Consider the following 26,136-nt stretch of genomic DNA (forward strand, 5'->3'; position numbering starts at 1 on the left):
AATTTTCTAGGTTTATGTCATATATTGACTCAAAGTGAATATTTAAGTGGTTTTGAGGGAAATACCTTAATAGAAAAGGGAGGCCCTTTAAGCAGCTTCCTTTGATATAGATTAATAGATGCACATGCTTTAAAAATTAAAGCACTACTAAGTAACATAATAAAATCGCCAAGTACTTTCCAGAATTTTCTCTATTTGACCTGTACAAGGGAAGTGGGATAATGGTTAGGATAATTCAGATATGTCCAATTTTTCCAAAACTTCTCTTCATTCTCAGCCACTTTTAAAAAACATTTATGTTTAATTACCTGCAAATAGGTGCACAAAGGAATTCCAACTTAACGTGTCATTTTTATGTGCTATGCATTGTCATCAGCAATTTTTACTTTTTAAATTTAGTTAAATATTTTTTCCTGCATTGATTTCTTTTTCCATTTAAATTAACTTATATTGAGGGAAAAAGTAGCTAGAGTCACACACTAGAAAATACTTTGAAACAAATTTAGTATGTTTTTTGTGGCTTAGTTGAGTTTATATTTATATTGCTCTTCACCTGAAAAAGTACTAATCAATTATCTACCAATGTAAGCAGGATAATTAAGAAGTACTTTGTGTTTTGGAGATCTATTTTTGAAGTGATAGTTTGTTGTAATGTATTTATTTTCATCACAATCACATTTGAAGAGATTAAGTAAAACATTATATAAATATTTCTGCCCCTTTTCTCATGTATCTAGAAAGAAGCAGCTATATATTCAGGAATCAAGTATTACATTTAAATAAGATAATAACACTAAACTATATGATTCTCTTTAAGAAAATAGGAGCGAAAGTATTTGCTGCATGCATAAATAACTGCTTATCCATTCAGGAAGCTTTGGTAACGTTTCATAGCAAAGTACCTCTCTAGCTATCTTAGAGTTCAATATTATTAGTTTCCTCTTCCTTGTTCCCAGCTAATGGAAATACAAGGTTTTTGTTTTGTTTTGTTTTTATTGTGCCAGTACTTGCTCTTGAACTCAGGGCCTTGCATTCCTGATTAACTCTATTGCTCAAGAATGGCACTGTACCATTTGGTGCAAACCACCATTTCTTGTCTGATGCTAGTTAGTCGAAGGCTAGAGTCTCAGATTTGTCTGCCTGCTCTGATTTTATACATGATCTTCAGATCATGTATACTCAGCCTTCTGAGTAGATAGAATTGTGGGCATGAGCCACTGATGCCTAACTTAGAATATCATTTTTTACTGATTTTTCCCACCCACCTTAGATCAGACCAGTCCTGTAGCTTATGAGGATTCCTGAAATATCTTGGCTGCAATTTCCTATCGCTCTAGAGATACAGAACCATCCATATTTGTCTGTGGACAATTGTTCTTTTATTTTGTCATGTGTTTTAAATAAGTGATCAGTAGCTATCAGTGCCCCTTGAAAATGTAAATCACTTTCTGACTGTTTTATTTTGAGAAACAAACTATCTGCTTTTCTCTTAAAATTTCAAAGTTTATATTAAAATGAAAGTTTATCTTCCTGTTGAATTCTAAAAAATGTAAAGGAAGCAGGTACAAATTTGAAACACTTATATTCAGTCTTCAATGTATGAGTCAATTTAGCTGCATATTATCTGCACATGCTTTGCCTAGAAAAGCTACTTGATTGCCTTATTTTATTCCCTGAGAAAAGAAAGCAATTTCATTCCTCAATGACTGTTAGTTGCTTTAAGAATTATTTTTTCTTGTTCTAGCTTTCTATACTGAAAAGGAATTCAGCTTTTTGGCCTAGTTTACTTAGCTTGTTATAGAAAGGAAAATTCATGTGTGGGTGTGGATGGTTTTTTAAAGAACCCTTAGGCATAAATGGACTGAAGACTGCTCACAGCTCTTTAAACTTTCCATCACTTCTAACAAATACTCACTTCAAATGGATTGCCAAGTCGTCATTACTGAAGAAACATTTCTGTGTGCTATAAAGTACTGAGATCAATGTATATATTTTTGGCAAGTTTATCTCTGTACTCATACAGATCTGATGTTTAAAAAGATAATACCACCACGTAAAACAAATATATGTTCCAGCTGTAATATACATGCCAAATTGAAAATATTCATTAGGTTTATTATTATATTGTTGAATTCTTACAAGTTTGGTTCAATATAATAATTACTGGAATAAAATATGTCACTTCCTCCATCTATATTTTTACTTATTTTTCTAAAAATAGTTTTCATTTCAGAATTTTAATAATATATAATATATATATATATATAATAGTTAATGTAGAAATGGCTCAATGAGCTAAGGTCAAACTATAATGCTTTTCCAGAAGAATATCTTGTAAATTATTTTTTTCTACAGTGTGTATAAATAACAGATGTTTATATCCTTGGGGTCATTTTGTGAATGTTTGTTTATGAGTCAAGAAATACATAATATATGATTTGCAAATGATAAATGTATGTTTTGTCACATGGAGTGATTTGGCTAGAAAAAAATCTGGTTAAGAAGAATGAGTTCTCTTGGAAGATTTTCCAAGAAGACTGTGGTTTCAGGTGGAAAGATGACACCGATAGAGAAAGCACCTGGAATGGCACTTTTAAGAAATTCCTCAGTGTATGCTGTGTTTGTGGCCTCTAAGAGCCTGATATCCAGACCAGGGTGACATTGCTAGGAGACATACCGACCTTCTATTTTTGGTAGTTAGATTTTGCACAGCTCTTGTCACAGTACCTAACATCAACAATGCAAGAGAAGAATTTGTAGTTGTGGTTATTCATGGTTTCAGAGCTCTCATTCCATCCTTGGGATAGCAGAATAGATGCAATGGCAAGAATTGTTTAACAGGTGGTATACAGAGAGCAGAGATAGGCATACTCCATCCCAACAGGCAGGGAGCAGAACAAGATATATCCTCCAAGGGCACACATGCTGATTTTTTCAGTTTGGTAGGCCTCCTACTTTTCAAACCTTCTAAAATGAAATCATATCGTGAATCCATGAAGGAATAAACCATTTTTTAATTCCCAGACAACACAAACTGATTTTCTTTGGAAATATTCTCTCTCTCACAGAGTTATGTTCTACTAATCTCATACCTATTTTCCTAATCCAATCAATGTGGCAACCTAAATAACCATTACACCAGATAAGAGTTAGAAAAGGCATTTGTTGTTTCAGATTTGACTCAGTTACTATGGGTTGGTCAGCCAACATTAGTGGGCCAGTAGTGACAGCATATCCATCTCCCCAAGTCCCCTCAGCAAACTTTTTAATATGCAAAAGTATTATTACTTACAGAAAATAGGGCAAGAAGGCATGCTTCTAGTTCAATGTACCACGTAGTAATTTGTTTTATTGGTTTTGAATTCTATATTCATGTTAATGAAAATATGCCTTATTTTATTGGATGGATTACCTCATCAACGAGAATTTATCAAAGACATCTACATTTGTTAAAAATGCTTTCATGGATATAAATTCAATATCTATGAAGTTTCTTCAAAGGTTTTTAATTCAAGATAATCTTTTGGACTAAAAAAGATTTTGCTTAATCAAAATTTCTTATTCAGAAGTATCTGTTAGTTTTCTAAGCCATCACTTTGTTATTCACTTCTTTTCCTAAAGAAAGACCTCATAAAATGGCCTTAGGATAGAAGCTCTCTATTTTAATGATCTTGCCATTAGAAACAAACACAATTTTAAAGATATCCTTTTAGGCAAAACCCATATAAATTGTTTTGCTTCACTTAATTATATTCTTCATGATATACTGATGCTGTATTATTTTAAATACTGCAAGAAAGGTATTTAAAAAAGCAAGTGAACATGAAATTGATGAGTTGGACTGTTTTGGGTTCTATGTCTATAATATAAAATTAAGCAACTAACAAAATTAACAGTTTGATATGATCAAAGGGAGGTTTGATACATACTTTCATTCTAGAATTTGTATTTATGTGAACAAATATTTTAGTCAAGGATAAGACATTTATTTTTAATAAAAGTAGGAACTTTAATCCATTGGATATATGGGATATGTGAATTGAGGGTAATATAGGCTAAAGATACTTAGTTTTACATGTTAACTTCTACTCATTAGTTTCTATTCTTTTTTTTGGGGGGGGGGTCCGGTCATGGGCTTGAACTCTGGGCCTGGGCGCTGTCCCTCAGCTCTTTGGCTCAAGCAAGCGCTCTACCACTGAGCCACCTTCCCAGCCCTAGTTTCTATTCTTATCTCTCTGCTTTTTGGAATTGTCATCAGATAAAGTTCAGTAAAGGCCAGCTTCATAGCCAAGCCTTCAAAACCACTCAAATTCTTTTTTTTTTCTCTATCTTTTTTTTTAATTTTAATTTTAATTTTTTGTGAACATACTGTACAGAGGGGTTACAATTACATGGGCAAGATAATGAGTACATTTCTTATCAAGCATTGCAGCCTCCTCCTTTGTTTACCCTTCACATCCCTTCCCAGCCCCCCCTCCTCCCCCATCCAATTCTCCCCCCTCCTCCCCCGCACCAAAGTTGTAAAGTTCATTTTCGACATGACAACTTGTACATCTCATTGTTGCGGGTCTACCTGTATCCTTAAACGACTTGTTTTTCCCCATCTCCTCCACAAATTATACCGACATCAAATATAGTGAAAGCAGGGATTATACTGTGGGGGAGGGACATACAAAGCAACAAAGAAATAATCTTATAAATGCGTTAGAAACATGCATGAAAGAAAAAAACATTTAAATACATATCTAAGGGTTCATTTTCCTAACATCACATTATCTGACCTTTTCTGCTTGACTCATACATATACTAGATACTGCATATAAGGGAAACCATGGGACCTATGTTTCTTTGGGCTTGGCTTACTTCACTTAATATAATTTTTCCAAGCCTTTCCATTTCCTAACAAATGGGGCAATGTCATTCTTTCTGATGGAGGCATAGAATTCCATTGTCAAAACCACTCAAATTCTTGAATATTCTTGGTCTTTAAATGCTTACTGTATGTATTGTATGTATCTTTGCATTGTTCCTTACAATGAAAATTATGTTATCAATTACATTTTAATTGTTTATTGCTTTAAAGGTACTCCTAAAGCTCTGATGGGTGCAAACTCTGTGTCCTCTTTCTTGATTTTTTTTTCTTATGGAACTTAACACATACTAAAAATTGACTGACTGTTGATTCTTTACCACAGCATCATGATCATGGGCTGAAAAGTTCTTTGAAGGAAATGTTTGTATTAACCACCTAACAGTGAAGGAGAGTATGGGTTTTAAACTGTTACATATAACTCTCTCTATTATTAAGGAGTGATTCTTAATGTCATTCTAAATTGGGTTTAAAAGAAATCATTACTACCATCTTAGGTCCAGGAAGCCAGGATTCTGCTCTCTGCCTAGAGCATAGATATTCCTGTTAATTGCCTTCTTGGGCTACATGGCCTTCTTGAAGCTGCAAACTTGAAGGATGAGATTAGCCACTGTTACCTATGCTTTCATTAAATGGCAAACTTTAGAAATTCAAAATCCCAGAATTTCATGCCCAAATGGGATTGTCTATTTTCAAAATGTAGTGACTTTTTGTTGAGATCCAAACTCATGTATGTTCATGCATGTGCATATATAAATCCTCATGGTTTGGGTTGACCAGACAGAATTAAAGTAGTATTGACAAGTCAGGCAGTGGTGGCACATTCCTGAAATCTTAGCTACTCAGGATCCTGAGATCTGAGAATCCCTGTTCAAAGCCAGTCAGGGAAGGAAAGTTTCTGAAACTCTTATCTCTAATTAACCAACCAAAAGCCTTAGGTGGAGTTGTGGCTCAAGTGTTAGAGTGCTAGCTTTGAACAACAAAGCTCAAGGACAGTGCCTAGTTCCCAAGTTAAAACTCCAGTTAACAGCATCCTTCCCACCCTCCCAAAAATGTTATTCATTAAGGCTAGTTGTTGATTCTTTATTTAAAAACACATGATTTTTGGCAGTTGTAAGGAATTCAAGTATTTTGAAAAGCATGAATTCACATGTTTTAATGACATTGTGTATATAAGTAAAAATACTTAGCTTGATTTTATTCAAAGAATTATTTATTATTGCAAATATTTAGACAATTGGTATATGTGCCTTAAATTCATATTCATGTCATTGTCATCCAACTCTTCTAGGTCCATTTATCTTAATACTTGAAAAAATGTAGCAAATCCAATATTTTAAAAATAAACATCATGCTTAAACTGTGATGTCTTTTCTACACTTACTGAACTTAATCATTATAGTAAATTTCAAGGCCTTTTACAAGATACCAACCTTGAATTTACATTTGTGTTTTATGGCATCCACATGAAACTGAAAAATATAAATAACATTTCTGGTTTTGGTTAAGATTGTATTTAGGGGCTGGGATGTAGCTCAGTGGCAAAGCACTTGCCTAACAAGTACAACATCCTGGGTTCGATCCCCAGTACCAGAAAAAAAAGAAAAGACAAAAAATTACAGTTTAGAAAAAACAACTATCAAACAAACAAAAAGTACATTTCAGCTGGGGATGTGACTTAGTAGTAGAGTGCTTGCCTAGCTTGAATAAGATCCTAGGTTCTATTCCTTTGTACTACATGAACAAAAACTACTTTTTGTTTTTTTTTGGTGGGTTATGGAGCTTGAACTCTGGGCTTGGGCACTATCCCTCAGCTCTTCAGGTCAAGACGGGTGCCACTTCCACAAACTACTTTTTTAATGATGGTATTTAGAAGTTTTTCTGTTTTGACATTTTGCTTGTTGAGTTCAATTCCAATTTCATTCTTGGAAATAGAGGAAGAACTATTAGTCAAATATCACAAATTTTATAGAAAATAATAGCCTGTGTAAATGTGTATTTGCAGCATCTTTGAGACGATATTTTTCTGCCTATGATTTCACTACCAAGAATGTTCACCATCTAAACTCCATCCCAAATTAAAGAATATAATAATTTTGTAAACTGCTCTTTTCCAAACAAGAAGGGGAAGGTTTTCCAATAATCTCATATTTTACAGGAGTTAATGACCATGTGAATGCCTTTTCTTAATGTGCAAATAGTCTGAAAATATTAAAATATAATTATTGAAGCAAAATATACTGTGAACCAAGCTTTATATCCCCACTGAGATAGTAAATGAAGTTGAATAGACAATAATTATATACGTTAATTTCCAACACATCCATTTTCTTGAGAAACAAAATTAGTTTTGAGTAGAAACTTATCCAAAATAAGAATAATCACTGAATAAGTACTTTAGAGGTTCTCCTGTGGGAAAAACACAGAGAATTTTGAACATTTATACTGACAAATTTTATTATTACATTATCTAGGTTCACAGCTATGTTTAGAATCATTACTTGGACATTTGCACTTGATATTAGCAAAGGCTCAGAAGTGATGTTAGCCATTTAAATGACAAATGAGAGTGCTGGATCACTTTTCATTTAAGCATATGAGCCATAATAGTCAAGGGTGAAAGGCATTTAGAAAGACAATTTCATCCAAGGCTCCATGAAATTATTAGAGCAACCCTGATAAACAGTGGGTATATTTTGTAAAATTATATCCCTGCTTTAGAAGGAACTCATTTTTTAATACCAGTGTAAGGAGGTTAGTTACAAATGAATTTTATTACATAGAAATTTAAAGTTCACTTGATGGATAATTCAATTATTTGTAGAAATTTATAGTAGATAATTAAAAGTACTTAGTGTCAGAACAGTCCTACATTGTGAAGAAAGTATCCATTCTACTAGAAACACTACTAATTGAAATTCAACCAGTTTGATTAAATGATCCCTTATCACCAATTATATTGAAAAACTGCAAACAGAATGTGTTACATAAATGTATTCTAAATCATTGAGATATGGTATCAAGATATAGAGCACTTACTCACTATGTGAATGTATTTTTATCTTTTCTAGTATACTTTGAGAGAAATTATAAACTCCAGTGACAAACATGTTTTTGCAAGGATTTCAGAATGCTTTTCTCATTTATTTGAATTCTGTTACAACTATCCAAACTGAGTAGAATACAAATTTCCAATATAAAAATATATAATCTGAGATAGATGTCAATAACATCTATCAACTAATTAGCTAGTTACTGAAATACTTTTCTTGCTGGCTGCTAGTGGCTCACGCCTGTAATCCTCCCTAGTGAGGAGGCTGAGATCTGAGGATCACAGTTCAAAGCCAGCCTGGGCAGAAAAGTCCCTGAGACTCTTATCTCCAATTAACCACCAGAAAACCGGGAGTAGTGATGTGGCTCAAACTGTAGAGCACTGGCCTTGAGCTGAAGAGCACAGGGATAGCGCCCAAGCCCAGAGTTCAATCCCCATGACCGATCATAAATAAATAAATACATACATAAATGCATACATACATACATATGTAAATCGTTTAAATAGGGATACAGGTGGACCCATTGCAACAATGAGATGTACAAGGTGTTGTGACAAAAAATGAATTTTACAACTTTGCGGGGGGATAGGAAAGGGAAAAACTAAATAAGATAAAATAAAATGCTTTTCTTAAATTTCTCTTTAAAATGAATAAATTTTCTCACACAATCAATTAGCAAGGTACAAGATATTGTAGTTAGTGTGACCTAGATCAGAGGAAAAGCCCAGTGCTGAAGATACTTAGAAAGACTTTATATCTGGCTCTTCCCTCTCTTTCTGTCTCTCTCTCCTCCTTACCTGATAAACTTCAGTGCCTAGCCTCGCTGTCCCCAAATATTTCTGTACATGGCAATGCTTATACCTCCTGTTTCTTCCTTGAATTTTCTCTCCTTTAAAATACTACTTAAATACAATCTCCTCACCCAGGCCTTTCCTTCCTATCCTACTTAAACTTGTAAACTTCTTCCTCTTCTACTTGGTGATTTATTATTCCCCATTGTACTCTCCACTCTATTAGCCACTTTACTCATTCTAGTTTTTATTGCTTCTCCCTCCTGTACTGTAAAATACAATAAAGCCAAGTGTAATTTGTTCAACTAGTTAATGGCTGTGTCCTCAGGTCCAGAATAGTACCTAGTAAATATTTCTTGAGTGAAACTAAGGCCTTGTCTATGTCTATTTCCCATCAAAATATCCACATAAATATTTAATCAAATCTTGGAAAACATACCTCAGTTTGTGATAAATTGGATATGAAGACAAGTGAGAAATCTAGAGTGTATTTGTCACTTGTCTAGTTTTTTTTATTAGATAATGGATGCTATTTTACATTCTCTTAACGTGACAGGAAATCGCTTAAGTATTTTATTTTTCTGTGTTGTCTGTGTGTTTTGTTTTTTTTTTGGATTTTGTTAGTTTTGTTTTGTTTTTGCCTGTCCTAGGACTTGAACTCAGGGCCTGGGCTCTGACCCAGAACCTCTCTTTGCTCAAGGTTAGTGCTCTATTACTTGAGCCACAGTGCTACTTCTGCCTTTTTCTGAATAATTTATTGGAGATCGTATCACTGGGCCTTTTCTGCCCTGGCTGGCTTCGAATCACCATCTGCAGATTAGCTTCCTGAGTAGCTAGGATTACAGGTGTGAGCCCGGTGCCCGCCGGCTAAATCATTTTTAAGCAACTATTTCTTTTTACCTACTATGGTTTGAAACCATCTAATTCCTTTTATTTCATTTCCCTTTTGTAGTGGGATGCCATCACTGAAATGGATGAGCACAACAGGCCCATTCATACTTACCAGGTATGTAATGTCATGGAACCAAACCAAAACAACTGGCTTCGTACGAACTGGATCTCCAGGGATGCCGCCCAGAAAATTTATGTGGAAATGAAGTTCACACTGAGGGACTGTAACAGCATCCCGTGGGTCTTGGGGACCTGCAAAGAAACATTTAATCTGTATTATATGGAATCAGATGAGGGCCACGCAATTAAATTCAAGCCAAGCCAGTATACAAAAATCGACACAATTGCTGCTGATGAGAGTTTTACCCAGATGGATTTGGGTGACCGCATTCTCAAACTCAACACGGAAATTCGAGAAGTGGGGCCTATCGAAAGGAAAGGATTTTACCTGGCTTTTCAGGACATTGGGGCATGCATTGCCCTGGTCTCAGTACGCGTTTTCTACAAAAAGTGTCCCTTCACTGTGCGGAACTTGGCCATGTTTCCTGACACCATCCCAAGGGTTGATTCTTCTTCCTTGGTTGAAGTCCGTGGCTCTTGTGTGAAGAGTGCTGAAGAGCGAGATACTCCTAAACTGTACTGTGGTGCTGATGGGGACTGGCTGGTTCCTCTGGGAAGGTGTATCTGTAGTACCGGATATGAAGAAATCGAGGGTTCTTGCCACGGTAAGAAATCTTTAAGTAATTTTTCCTTTAAGTGATTTTTTTTCCCCCAGAATGAATGTGTTCTACCATCATTTTCAAACAAGATTATGTATGGATATGGTGGAAGAAGTGACCTCCTCCTGGCTATGGGAACATGACTTGAATATTTTTGTCCTGGAATTAAGTGTACTATTGCCTTTTGTGAAGGTGCTTTATACTATGAATTATTGCACTCAGCTAATATTTACAGATGAAAGCGACACTCACTGCAGCAACAAAATATAGGGTTAAAAATAGGAATTTAATGTTCAGGCTTTGATGGTTTACAGACTATAGGAGATCAAAATAATCATTTCATTCATATTGAATTTTAATAGTTGAAACAAAATTAAATACGATTATATTTATACAAATGAGGAGCTTGTGTATGTTTAAAACTATGGGCCATGGGACACAAAGAAGATATGTTTAGTAATTGAGTATTGTTCTTATCAGAAGTGAATTGATCTTTTGTTCCTATTAAGTGCAATTTCCTGTATTATTATTATTATTATTAATTTTAATGACATTGTTAGTTTAAGATAAAATTGTTAACAAATATAAATACCTGAGACTGCTATTTAAGTTTAAAACTAAAATTTTCACATGGCTATGGCTAAGAGTAAATGTAATTCCCAAGATAAAGCATGTTTCTATATTTGATTCATCTAATGAGGGCTTACTGGTCTAAAAACATATATTTTAAATTTGAATGTGCCTTTTTCTATTTATATTTGAATTTCTCATAATCAAAATATAAATACAGAAAAGTTACTTCTTGGTAAAAAGTAACATTCTAGGGAGCTTTCTTAAAGGAAATCATTTATAGGGTATTTTCTTATAGCTCTAACTTATGGACCTCTCAGTTGATGCTGTGTTTTCACTCATTAAAAATATGTGAATCCAAGCACAATGGCTCAACATCTGCAATTTTAGCTACTCAGGAGGGCTGAGATCTGCAGAATCTCTGTTTGAGGTCAGCATAGATAATAAAGATAGCTAGCCTCCATCTCCAAAATAAACAGCATAGACAGAGTTGTGCTCAGGTGTTAGAGCTCTGGCCTAACAAGCCTAAAGCTATGAGTACATTTTTGGCACAGTATACCAAAAGGAAAGAGAGAAAGGAGAGAGGGAGATGGAGAGAGAGAGAGAGAGAGAGAGGAAGGAAGGAAGGAAGGAAGGAAGGAAGGAAGGAAGGAAGGAAGGAAGGAAGGAAGGAAGGGAGGGAGGGAGGGAAACAAAAATAAGTAAGAAAAATTGTATATTAAGCTGTTTTATATTAACAGACATAGCTATGAAATTATAAGTAATATAATTTGACTTTTTCAGAATCTGTTTATCAAACAGTTGGGATCTTGATTCTTGAAACTTTCACTAAAGCCTGCAATAATGATGATTATATCTGTTACTGGTAAATGCTTAAATTGGCATGAGAAGTTTGTGGTAGGTACGGCATGGTCCACAAGCCAACCTTTGTCTTTCATTGTGTATAAACTCAAATGTTTTGTTCAACTTTATCATTACTTTAGGTTAAATCTACGATTTACATTCTCTTATAACAAAGACGTATAATAGAACCAAACAAAGCCATACAATGGGTTTATCAAATATTTTACCTGATGAAATGAGTAAAGATAAAAATTATTATGGATGAATAATTGTTCAGTGGGTTTAGGAAGACAATTAGAATTTGAGGTAAAAAATATTTTATCTAGTAATTCTGTCATTTTGCTGCATTTTAAATCAGGTCAACAGACATTGATAAAGATAAAATATTTATAAATATTTAAAGGGTAGTTCAGTAATAAAATAATTTATATAATTAGCTATTATTAAATATCCCTTTAATGTAAATATTTTTATGACATTGGCCACAGGATGAAAGTATGCAACAACGAATGATGTACAATGCATCTATCATGCAACAGTGATAGCTGAATATTGTAGGTGTTATTATTTTGTTTTGTTTTTACATAATATGCTCACTCTATGAAATTTCATACTAATTTCCATGCCTTAAAATCTCTTCAAGTTGTTTGACAAAGCTGATTGAATGATAAAATGCAGAGCTTTATGCAGAGCCTCAGTTTTTCTGATTTCATGTCCGGTTACCTTCATCTGAATTGCAGAAATCAGGAGTGTGAGATGGTTCAAGATTTACTAAGTTTGAAATCAATTCCCTATGTAGAAGATAGTGGATAGAATCATGCTGAAGTTAAAAATAAACTGATAATAATCAATACAGTATCAAATAAAATAATCTACCATTTGTAAACAAAAGAGAAATCAAGAGCAGGTTAGAAATACTTTGAAAGACAACATTTCATTTAAAAATATTGAATTGCTTGTGGGTTTTTTTTTTGTTTTTTGTTTTTTTGGTCCAGTTGTGGGGCCTGAACTCTGAGCCTGGGCGCTGTACCTCAGCTCTTCAGCTCAAGGCTAGCACTCTACCACTTGAGCCACAGCACCACTTCCGGCTTTTTTCTTTTTGCTTATGTGGTGCTGAGGAATCAAACCCAGGGCCTCATGCATTGCAAGGCAAGCGCTCTGTCGCTGAGCCACCTTCCCAGCCCAATGCTTGTGGGGTTTTTGTTTGTTTGTTTGTTTGTTTTTGTTTTCTCAGTCGTGGGGCTTGAACTCTGGGCCTGGGCGCTATCCCTGATCTCTACAGCTCAATGAAAACACTCTACCACTTGAGCCACAGCACCACTTCTGGTTTTCTGGTGGTTAATTGGAGATAAGAGTATCATGGACTTTACTGCCCTGGCTGGCTTTGAACAGTGATCCTCAGATCTCAGCCTCCTGAGTAGCTACGATTATAGGCATGAGCCATTGGCACGCAGCTGTTTGTGTGTTTTCTTTTCTTTTCTTTTTTCTTTTTTTCTTTTTTTTTTTCCTTTTTTTTTTTTGTCATGGGGCTTGAACTCTGGGCCTGTGTGCTGTCCCTGAGCAATTCAGCTCAAGGCAAGTGCTCTACCCCTTGAGCCACAGTGCCACTTCCAGTTTTCTGGTAGTTTATTAGAGACAAGAATCTCACGTACTTCCCTGCCCTGGCTGGCTTTGAACTGTGATCCTCAGATCTCAGGCTCCTGAGTAGCTAGGATTACAGGTGTGAACCACTGCCACCCAGCTGCTTGTGTGTTTTCTTAGCACTTCATATTGTCTCTTTTTTCCTCTCTGAGTATAATTTGTATTATTATTTCTATTGTTGCCAATCAACAGTTTATCTCACTGTCAAATTTGCGTTGTGTGCAAGTAGATATCATGCTTATTTAAACCAGCTTCAAGAGACCTATTTATAAACATACATGTATATATGGAAATAAAAATCTCAAATAGTAATGTGACTACAAATACAATGGAAAATGGAGAAACAGTGTCTGCACATCACTTATTTTCTGACTTATTCTTCTAAGACAGTTAAACTATTTATGTTTGATTTTTATGCTTTGGCAGTACCAAAATTTGAACCATGGTGCTTTCTAAGTAAATGTTCTACCCCTTCAGTCATACCTCCACTCATTTAAGCTTCGTATAAAGTATGATTCATATTTTTTCCTAGATCATTCTGGATAGCAGTCATTCCATATTGCCATATAGTCCAGATGCCAGTCACTCTGTACCACATCCAACGTATTGGTTATGATGTGTGTCTCACTATCTTTTTACTTGGGCAACCTTGCTTGAAACTTGGTCATCAAATCTCTGCCTTTGACTTAGTTTATATTACAAGTGCAAGACACCCTTTCCAGATATTTAATATTTTGGAAACCTACTCTCTCTTAATCTCTTTGATAGGTAGTGAAGATTAATATAAATAAGGTATATATTTCAGGCAAATTTATATATTGCTATGAGACAAAGCAACACAGAACAGACTTGCTGAAAATCAAAATGAATTAAGAATTCTCAGTAGTAGTTATATCAAATGTAGAAAAGACAGAAACTTACACGGGTGCTATGGAATTTCCTTGGAACAAGGGAAGGTTACAACCTATAGAGTTCCTTTCTTCTATCACTGCTGTGAGCCGGAAAATTTGCTTTCATGAGAGTTTCAGAGTTTGGGAACTGAAAGGGCTTAGAAAGTAATTGCATTCGTCTCTTTAGGTATGGAAACTTCAATTCTGGACACTACACAGAAGTAACTAACATTACATTAACAAACATTACATTGGGAACTGAAGCCCAGCTGATTTTTGGTTTGACTTTTATGAGTTTTTTTTTTTCATTCCTATAGTCTGTTCTTACTATCTAATTCTCCCTCTGTCCTGCCTTCTCTTTCCCTCTGTTTCTCTCTTTGTCTCTCTGTCTCTCTCTCTGTCTGTCTCTGTCTTTTTCTGTCTCTTTGTCTCTATCTCTACCTCTGTTCCTTTGTCCTTGTCTCTCTATCTCTGTCTCTCTCAGTCTATCTTTTTTTAATTTATTCTACTTCACGTCCAATTTTCTATGAATAGGATTTTTTAATGGCATGGATTAAAAAAAAATACTTATTTAAGCTGTGCACAGGTGACTCACACCTAAAATCCTAGCTACTGAGGAGGCTTAGATCTGAGGATCCCTGTTCGAAGCCAGCCCAGGCAAGAAAGTTGATGAGACTTTTATCTTCAATAAACTACTCAAAAAAAGCTGGAAGTGGCCCTGTGGTTCAAGTGGTATAGCACTACCCTTGAGCAAAAGAAGCTCAACTACAGAACCCAGGCCCTGAGTTCAAGCCCTAGGAATAGCAAAATAATATTAATTATAATAATAATATTTATTTACTTCAAATAGTCTTCTAGCTTATGTATCTAAACTGTTTTAAACACCTTAAGAAATAACTGGAAACAATTAGCAAGCAAAATTTGATGGGATTGTTGCTGAGCAAATGAGTTCTGAAGCGACAAGAATCCCTAATAAGTTCCTTTTACCATAAGTTTGGGATAAAGCTCATTAAAGTAGTGGCATTTATATTTACAGATATTAATTTAGATTCAGAATTTCAGACCTGCTGAGAATGCATATGTACTGCAAGTACACTTTCTGGAAAGCCTTTTAATGGGACATGTTATAATTTTACAAAATAACTTTTTGCTATGGGAATTGAATTTCTGAATCATTGAGATTTCTTTTTCAAACCTTTCCCTTTCCTAGAAGCATGCTCTTATTTACTTATTTCCACTTCTGGTACTGCTTTACAATTCAGGAAGCAGAAATGGTGACAGTTCTCAGACCATTGCGTTATTGTTCACCCGAGTGAATAGGATCCCCAAGGCCTTTGGTGACATTGCTATTGATTTGGTCTCCTGAAGAGCGTGGTTATCAAGGCTTCATAGCACACTCTTCTTCTGTGGTTCAAAAACATTTATGCTCTCAGTTTATGATCTTCCATCTAATCATGTTATCAGAGATCACTGTGGAAGCAGAGAGCATAAAGAAATTTGAGATACCAGGATTTGCTGGCATTAAATAAGGGGGTTTGAGGCTATGATGAAAAGCTGGAAGGTGAGATTGGGATCAGGAAAAAATAAAAAGGATAGAATTATTGGCCCAAATAGTATTTTCACTTTTGAAAGGATCCCACACACTAAATATAAACTCTTGCAATATAACCTTTGATGCCAAACAAAGCTGCTTTTTTCACGAAGCAATTCCAGGCTTTCATCTTGCTCGAGAAGAATATGAAATCAAGAAGCTTGAAGGAATCTAAAAATAGAAAGTATTATTTCCAAGCAAGACAGAATACAATGGAATAATTATGTTATAGTTTGTTCTTTGTCATGAGTTTCAAATCTTGTAAATATGTACACTAGTTTGAAATGCAGATATTTGGGAAGTTATTTAAACCATATTGAACATCTATTTTAATCTATATTTTACACTGCTAGCTTGTGAACTGTAAATCCTATTTCTATAGAAGATGATCTTAAACTTCAAAAGCATTTCAGCACATGTATTTTCACAAGTATATAAATTTATCAAACATCTATATTCTGAAATTGCTATACTCCTTGGGAATATTGTCCAGATTTTAATTTTATTTTAAACCAATGATATTTAAACCAAGATTATTGAGTCATTACTCTGATGGAGTAAGATATACTGGCTTTTTTTTTTTTTTTTGTCAGTCATGGGGCCTGAACTCTGAGCCTGGGCGCTGTCCCTCAGCTCTTCAGCTCAAGGCTAGCGTTCTACCACTTGAGCCACAGTACCAGTTCTGGCTTTTTCTGCTTATGTGGTGCTGAGGAATTGAACCCAGGGCCTCATGCATGCAAAGCAAGCATTCTACTACTGAGCTACCTTCCCAGCCCCTCTACTGTGTTTTCTAAAATGACCTCCTTTATTCTAGGCTCAAAAGTATTCATTGACTTATCATTTGTCTGCTCATTTTTTTTAAATTCAGGTTTGAATTCAGAGCGCTGTGCTTACTAGATAGGCATTCTACTACTCAAGATAAATGCCATCCCTGTGCTTTCAAATTATTTTTCAAATGAGTCTAGTGTTTTATTCAGGCTGACTTCAAACCACAGTCCTTATAGCTATGCCTCCCAGATAGCTGAGATTACCAGTGTGTCCTACCTCGTCTAGCTTACTTGTTGAAATGAGAGTCTCACAAACTTTTGCTTGGGCTGGCCTTGATCCATGTTCCTCTGGATCTATATTTCCAGAGTAGTAGGAAGTATAGGCTGTTCTGGGGATGGATTAGAGACATTGCACCAGCAAGAATATACTTTAGAGCCAGGTGTATGTGTTCATGCCTGTAATCCTAGCTACTCAGGAAGCTGAGATCTGAGGATTGTAGTTCAAAGCCAGAGTGGGCAGAAAAGTCTATGAGACTCTTACCTCCAATAAACTACTCAGAAAATGCCAGAAGCTACTCTGTGGCTCAAGTGGTAGAGTGTTAGCTTTGAGCAAAAAGAGGCTCAGTGACAGCACCCATGATGGTCTGAGTTCAAGCCCCAAGACAGGTAAGAAAGAAAGGAAGAAAGGAAGAAAAGAAGAAAGAAGGAAGGAAGGAAAGAAGAAAGCAAGGAAGGAAGGAAGGAAGGAAGGAAGGAAGGAAAGAAGGAAAGAAAGAAGGAAGGGAAAAGAAAGAAAGAAAGAAGGAAAGAAAATGTACTTTAGGTATTTCTCTTTCAAGGTTCTTTGAGTGCTTTAGCTCTTCAATAGAATGTAAAATTGCCCTTAGGGTTGAGTATGTAGCTCCTTGGCAAAGCACTTAGTATATTTGAGGCCCTGGGTTCAATTCTCTGCAAAACACACACACACACACACACACACACACACACACACACACACACACACACACACGTGCATCTTTATTTTGCCTTCCTTTCTCAAAGGGATTATTAATTATTACTAATTATTCTTTCAATAAACTGAATATATACTTCCGTGACTGTGAGAAACTGTTGTTACTAATAATCTGTTGCCATTCTAACTGCATTACTGTGAGGACCATATATAATTTCCATAAATTTGAGGTAAGAGTTTGCATTTTTAAAAATTTGGTTGTGGGGCTTAAACTCAGGGCCTGGACATAGTCCCTGAACTTTTTTGCTCAAGGCTATCACTCTACCACTTTGAGCCACAGTGCCACTTTTGGTTTTCTGGTGGTTATTTGGAGATAAGAGTCTCAGGAACTTTTATGACTAGGCTGGCTTCAAACCATGATCCTCAGATCTCAACCTCCTGAATAGCTAGAATTACAGGCATCAGCCACCAATGCCCGACTTGTAAATTTACATTTTATGCTTCCTGCATTTTTCTTTTCTGGTACCATTCAGAACTCAGGACTTTGTATTTGCTCAGCTTGCTTTCTCTGTTTACATTCTACCACTTGAGCCATAACTCCAGCTCAACTTTTGCTGATTGTTGGAGATACTCTAGAATTATTTATTTTTCTTCTAGAGTGGTTTTGAAACATGATTCTACAGAACTCATCCTTCTTTGTAGATAGTATTGTAGGTGTGATTTATCTTTGTGTGGTTTTATGTTTTACTTTTTACATAAGAGTGTGTGTGTGTGTGTGTGTGTGTGAGTGTGTATGTGCGTGTGCGTGCGTGCACACGCTCATCTGTATTTCTAGAATTTTACTAGATGTTTGTTGGTGATCCTCTCCCTTTAAAAACGTGTTTTGACACTTCTGCATCACCTTACGTAATAGTTATGGTCATTTTTGAATATGCCTAGATATCTCATCTATTAAGCTATTTCACTTTGGCATTTTAATTAATTGTTTTCATTCCCAATTCCAATTGTATCAATTCCACCTGCTTTGTTTCTTAATTTTTCTTTATTGCTTATTTGAGTTGTTTAAGTCACAGCCAAATTCAGTTGTGGGCTAAAGTAATCTCATTTCTCAGTGTATTGGCAATATTTCTAAGCATGTCTCTCTATCATGTGTTTGGGGATTACAACTTACTGGTAACTTTTCTGAGTATTTTACATTTCATGTTGTTACTGTTTTTTTGTTAATGGTGTGAGATTTCTTTCTTTTCTTTTAATTTTGAGATTGTGTAGTTGTACCAACCCAATTCCCCAGATGCACTGAAAAGAGGCAAAGTTAATAGCTTAATGTTTTTTTTACAAGGAGTTCACTGTATATCCAGAGCTGGCTTTACAACTTGCAACTGTAGAGGCAGGGTAACTACTGTCTTCCTGTAAATGAAAACTCAGGTTCATTTTTTGGCTATTCACATACCTAAGCTATAAGCAAGTCTATTGAAAAGTATGAAACTTAGTTTCTGTTGAAATTAGCTGACTGAGTGAAATACAGATGAAAAGACACAGATGATGAAGTGGGTGAGTTAGATTTGTTGAAGAAAGTATTTGATTTACACACATTAAAGGTTTATTGTGAATTAAGGCATCTTGTCTTCCTTTGAGATACAGTAACGATTATGAGGATTTTCTGGATTCAATGACAAAGATAAAGTCAGATACATACATGATGGTTATTTGAGTATACCTCCTTAATATTTCTGGGACAACAAAAAATGTGTGAAATTGCTCATTTTTCCAGTTATGCATATAGTCTTCCAAAGGAATAATTCCTTTAATATTTATTCTTTATGTGACATGCAATACTCTACAATGGAAAAATTTACTCTTATTTATAGTTTTCCTTCATGATTCTGTGTGAAAACTAAATTCTGATAAGCTAGTTACTATTTGTAGTTGAAGTTTAATATAAAACTTCTGTTTTGTGAATTGTGCACAATAAATAAGAGTTATAATATTATTGGAAATGTTTGTCTCTCCTTCAAAGCCAACTACAGAGCAGTGATAAATTTTGAAGAATGGAGATTTCCACTGCTAGTTGCTCTATACAAGGACTATCACCATAAAAAGAAGCAGACAGTAGCAACAATTGATGGTGACTTTCAGGGTATAAAACAAGCTCTGTTTTGTCTTCAACAGAGGACAAGGCAAAAAAGGAAAAAAACAAACAAACCATGATTTATTCCTGTTATTTGACAGTATTAAAAGTGACTGCCATAAAAAGTCAGGAAGAGCTCCTGAAAGAGGCAAATCCAGTTGTGCTGGACAGATATAAACAGCTCTTGGCTTGAAGAGAATTCTCTGAATAGAACCAAAGTATTTTTAGTTCTTTGCTTAAAATGATTAACATCTTCAATTCTTTGTTTTGCTATCAATTCCTTCTACACACAAGGGGTCAATTTCTATTTTGTAGCAATGAAGAAATCAACACGCTTTTTATCTAAGTTGATTGACTAAATGCTTTAATTGAATTAAATGTGAATCAGGGCAATTTGTGAATCTTTGAAATAAGGAAAAATATGCAATAGTTTTTCTAAAGGTTCTCCATTAATTTAAAAATTGCCTGGTAGTCAGACATCTAGATTTTTAAAAGCCTATTTGCACATGGGTGTATTCGCATGTATTTATGGATTGTTAACCTGAACTTATTTGCCAATGTATATGTAAAGTGTTTTTCAAAAATTATTCCATAATAAGCAGATAATGCATAATACCTAAATAAAAATATTCCTGATTTTTGTTTCCAATCCTGGGACTTTAACCTGGGGGCCTGGGGACTGACCGTGAGCCTCTTTGTGTCCAGGACTAGCATTCTACTTGAGCCACAGTACCACTTCTAGCTTTTTATTTTTCTGTGCTTAACTGAAGATAAGTGTCTCAGGGACTATTCTGCTTGGGCTGGTTTCAAATTACAATCTTCATATCTCAGCCTCCTGAGTAGCTAGGATTAGGGGCATGAGCCACCAGCAGTGGCTTATTTATGATTTGTCACAGGTTCTTTTGAATCTATTATGGTGACCACAAAATTTCTCTTCTTACCATGTAAGAAATAGAACACAAGAATAAAGTTTCTTGGCTGGTCTATTTTTAATTCCATAAATTTTATTTTTCTATGATGGTTTACTCTCTAAATGTTAAATTACATATTTTCTTTCACTTATTAAATATTGCAGATGCACCAGTTATTGGTAGCTGGCACAGGTACTTCTAGCTTCTGAGGAGACTGAGAATTAAGGATGAAGTTGAAAGCCAGCTTACGCCTATAAATCCCGAAGAGTTTTATGTCCACTTATGTCATCACACATTCCAATTCCAGCCATATTGGAAAAATTAGTTTTTCCACTTTATTCAATGTACACTTACCCATTAGTTACATACCAGTTGTTTTGCTAAAGGATTAAAGAAATTACTGGTTGTTTCTGTTTGTTTTCCTCGTGCTGTACCACAGTTTATTCAGTAATTGTGTGTACACAAGTATGTAATCACACACATACACTGATATATATACACACGTATGTATATATAAGTATATATATATATATATAAAACTAGACAATCCAGTGTGGATGATTCATATAGGAGACAAACTCTCTTGGTATGCTAGTGAATGCAGATAATCTCATCTCTGAGACCAGATGTTAAAGGATTTTTCTCTCAAGGCCAGACTTGGGAAAAACAAAAATGAGAGACCTTATGAAAAAAACAAATTAAGAAAAGAGGATGAGAAAATTCCCACAAAGGATTTTGTGTTGTAGTAAAATAATGCTTAAAGCAAAACAAAACTTGTTGTAAAGCAGTTGTACAATGCCCCAAATGCTCCCCACCCTTCAAAAAAGTAAAAAAAAAAATAAAGAACTTTATTCAGTGTATTACTTAATTCGACCAATCTCTAATAAATTAACAATTTGTCAACACTGAAGATATATTTATTAAAAACTTGGTTTATTTTATATTTTCATGTAAAAAGATGCACAGAATTAAATGATAAAATGAAATGCAATTTATTTTTTACCTGGAAAGTGAAAGAAAGTGTGTGAACCACAGACTTAATTCATTGGGAAATCTCATTTTATCTTTCTACTTTCCAATTAGATATACCTTTCAACACCAAGAGCAATATACTTACTAATGTATGATTAGGTATTGAAACCATTTCTTGCATGTTTATTATATTCTAGGAATTATGAATTGGGATTAATTACCCTAGTCCCTGCCAAACAATGCACAGAGGATTACTACATAATACTGTACAAATAAGTATACAATTACTTTTAGCAAGGGCATACAATTACAAAGAGGTTACAATTTTATACACTTGATACAATTTTTTAATAAATGAACATTTAAAATTCTTACCAAGTTGATGACAATGTTGAACAAGAATCTTCTTACAAAGGTATTCCTACAACTTATACTTAGTTCATTGGAAATTATGGTCTTTGTTTTCATAAAAAATAATTTATTTCTGATTATAAAGAATATATATGTAAAATTTGGTTAATTTTGGTGAATATCTTTTTGTGTGTACTCATGACATTTAAAAGACAGACATCTTTTTTATGTTTCTTATTGTAAAGGTAGTATACAGAGGGGTTACAGTTACATGAGTAAGGTAATGAGCACATTTCCTATCGAGCATTGTTTCCTCCTCCTTTGTTTTCCCTCTACTATCACTTTGAGATGTCTTTTTTAAATTAATATTGCTTCAAAGGAATTATGATCAAAGTGTGTAAAAAAATTCCCAAAGCAGGTAGGAATTTCTTGAAACTTCCTGAATGTGATAAAAATCAGTAGTTATTTATTTAACATTCAGTGGCAATGAAATAATACTACTTTATTTTTTAATGCACTAATTTTGATGTAACAACTTGACTTTTCCTAGATGGTTAGTATTTCAAAATTTGTTTAATATATATTTGTAAGAAGGATGAAAGTGTTCATTTAAATTTAGATGATGTCCTTATTAGATCTAATGAATTTTCTAAAGATGATTAAATTAAAAATTGTTGACAAAAAAGTAATTATTGGAGATAAAATATAATCACAATTTATTCAGTTATGTTGGTCAACATTTTTATACTTTTTCTATAGAAAAGTATAAATTAAAATTAGACATGTGACCTTGTATGAAAAGAATGTAAACTGGACTCTAGAGGCTTGTACCTGTAATCCTAATTACTCAGGAGGCTGAGATCTGAGGATCACAGTCTAGGCAGACTCCTGGGATTCCATCCATAAGAATCCATCTCCAATGAAGCAGCATAAAGGTGGGCTGGGGGCGAGGTTCAAGCTGCGAGCAAGCAAGCTGAGTGAATGAAAGTCCCTGAAAGTACCTGAAAGAAAGACAGAAAGAGACAGAGACAGAGACATACAGATAGAGATGGGTAGAGAAAGTACATTAAAATTATTCTTATCTTCTATTTTAATATTGTAAAGAAAGTGTGTGTATGTGATTGATTAAAGTAAGTTATGCAATAGGTCCCGTGGTTTCCCTTATTTGCAATAATTAGTATAAGTTTAGGACAAGCAGAAAAGGTCAAAAGCTATGTACATATGACCATACAAGATGATATTAAGTGGGTTCATTTGAACCCCAAGATAGGGACACAACTTGTTTTTCATTCTTGCTATTGTTTTTAACATATCTACAATGTACTATGTGATTATTTTTTAGTTTCTTTTGTATGTTCTTTCCCCATGGTATAACCCCTGTTTTCACTGTATTTGATGTTGGTATCCTGCATTTTATATATACATTTTTTCTCATTTGGAGAGGGGAAGGGAAATAATGAAATGCTGAAACAAGGATATAGGATGACCCATTGTAACAATGAGATGTGAGACACTATGTTGAAAACGAACTATACAACTTGGGTGGGGGGAAGAGGAGAGTTGGGTAAGTGGGAACGAAGGGTGGTAGGGAAAAAACAAAGGAGGAGGTAACAATGCTGGATAGGAAATGCACTCATTACCTTACTCATGTAACTGTAACCCCTCTATGTACTATTTTTTTTTACAATAAAAAAATAAAAAGTAAGCTATGCAAGTGACGGGCTGTGAATCATGAAGAAATGTGAACAGGACACAAACTCTGGATAGGAGAGAGGGCGTAGTTAGAGACAGGGGTGCTGAAAATTGGCTCTACACCAAGGTCTTAGCACCCCAGGGATTTGCTCCCAGTCCCAGGGTGTTCTTACATTCATCCACTTTATTTAAAATTGTGATTTATTTTTATTAGAAGCAATAAAAGATCTATAGGCAATGTTTTATTACTTAAGAGAAAATTCAACTCATTGAATTTTGTTTTTGCTATTTCTGTATGGTATCAATTATTTCCTTTCTTAGTATATACCTGCACCATTTGACAACTTGTGGTTTGTGTATTTTTCCATTGTTTATTCATCCTGAAGAAAAATAAACAGCTTCATTAATCTTAAAGTACAAAAGAGAAATAAATTCCCACGTGGTGAATGAAATAAACATTGGGGAAGTGTGCTGTAGTAAAAACAGCTTTTGTAGGTGTCAGCCTGCTAAGTTGCTTCCACCTCTGACCATTTATAACATAAATACAGGGTGATGACAGGAGCTGATGTGGGTCTACTAATCAAAAAGGAGTACAAGAGTAGTGATTTAGAATCACATTAACTTCTTTGATGAAAATCTTAGGAGTACTGTGGGTGTGTGTGCTAGAAAATCCATGTACATTCACTTACTGATGCACCTTTTTAAAATAGTAATTTTGCCAATTTTATTCTTTCTGCCCTTCTTTATGTTTGATAGTTTGCAAGTGAAATAGATATTTTTATAAGTTTTTTGTTGTGAAAATATCATACAGAGAGGTTACAATTACATGAGCAAGGTAATGAGTACATTTCTTATCCAGCATTGTTGCCTCCTCCTTTGTTTTTTCCCTACTATCCCTGCCCTCCCATCTAGTTAAATCAGGTAAATCACATAGTATGACTTCAAATAAGCAATATGCATTGTAAGAATATAGAATAATCACTGCTGGATTTAATGAAATAAGCCTTAATTTTGCCACTGGATTCCAAAACCTTTTCTTTAAATATCATATTTGCTCCTAATTTTTCCCCTCCCAATCACCCCTCCCATCCAAGTTGTATAATTAATTTCCAACATAGTATCTAATATCAATTGGTTCAAACTTTGTGCTACTATTTCTGTGTTTCCCCTTCCCTTCCTCAAATCAGATGAGCTCATACACAAGAAAAAGGGTACAGAAATGAAAGACAGAGACAAAAAGGAACAAACTGAAAGGGGAGGGGATGATAGCTGCAAACAGTACAATTAAAAAGAAAAACCTCGTGTTCAATTTCTTGGAGTTCATTTCAATAACCATCGTTTTATATGATCATATGGTCACAGCTGTTGAGCCCTTGTGATCCTCCCAAAGAATATCCTCCTTTGTTCTCACTGTGTGACCGTTTAAATTGCTGTTTAATTAATCAAACACAAGTGGAATTATTTGTCTTTTACTGTCCATTGGATTTTCTTGTAGATTTGAGGGAGGAGGGGACACTATTCAAAAAGATATATACTCATTAACTTACTTATGTAACTATAACCCCTCTGTACATCACCTTTACAATAACATATAAATTTTTAAAAAATCATTGTATATACCAAAGAGTTGAGAAATACAAGGGGAAGAGTCAGTCAAAGAGGAGTGAAGATGTTGAAGTGGTGACATATATTAAGACGTATTGTACATATAAACTGTTACGTTAAATTGCAGAAAAATCAATATATAACCTAAAATTAAGATAAATAGGGTACAGGGTGAGTTGGAGAGGTCAGTGAGCTTGTTGAAAGGGCTCACACTGATATAGATGTATTCACTGCTACATTGAATGATAACTCCTTTGTTCAACTACTTAAAGATAATAAAGCATTCAAAATAAATAAATCATAAGTAAATATCAGTATTTGCAACTGAGAGATGATTAGAAAAGAATTCTCCCCTCCATAGCTACCACTGAAATAAAGGTTCAGCTGTTTGTCATGTGAGAGGCAAGCCAGGCCAACTTTCACCATTGTCTTCTTTATGCCCCTCAAGGAGAGTTCTTTTGTGTGGTCTAAATCACCTGAGGTTTCTTTTGCTATATTCAGATGGAAATCACAGATAGGCACAGTAACACTTCCTTCATTCATCACAGATGCTCTGTCCCCTTTATGAGATATTTCAGTTCTAGGTTTTCAGTGTCAGACCCAGCACCCAGTAGCCGGTGTTAAGAGTGTAGGAGCCTCCCAGTAACCAGAGCCAATAACACAGCAGCTTTCTGGAACTTGTCCAGTAGTTGGCCTTTCCAGATTTCCCACAGTCTCAGCACTCAGCACCCTGTAACCTCACAGCCTCAGAGCTCCAAAGCTCTTCACCTTCTGCAGTCTCTGCAGTCGCAGCAAGCCAGGGTCTCACTGTCTGTTCCTGCTCTGGGGTGGGCAGGGGAAGAAGATGTCATCACCTAAAGGCTACTGGGTTTGCTTCTAACTGTCAGACCAGGGAATTC

The 26,136-nt window shown here is 34.9% G+C and overlaps 1 protein-coding gene across 2 annotated transcripts in view; it reads left to right on the forward strand.

The window, feature by feature from the left end:
• The window catches only part of Epha6 (EPH receptor A6), a 732,346-nt gene that overhangs the window by 115,243 nt on the left and 590,967 nt on the right, over nt 1-26,136 (forward strand). For both annotated transcript variants that reach the window (XM_042676999.1, XM_042677000.1), the window contains exon 3: nt 9,667-10,330. In XM_042676999.1, coding sequence (XP_042532933.1) covers nt 9,667-10,330 — 664 coding nt within the window. The remainder of the gene's footprint in view (nt 1-9,666; nt 10,331-26,136) is intronic.

This window comes from Dipodomys spectabilis, unplaced genomic scaffold (assembly GCF_019054845.1).
Source record: "Dipodomys spectabilis isolate Male_0828 unplaced genomic scaffold, ASM1905484v1 ptg000032l, whole genome shotgun sequence".
NCBI lineage: Eukaryota > Metazoa > Chordata > Mammalia > Rodentia > Heteromyidae > Dipodomys > Dipodomys spectabilis.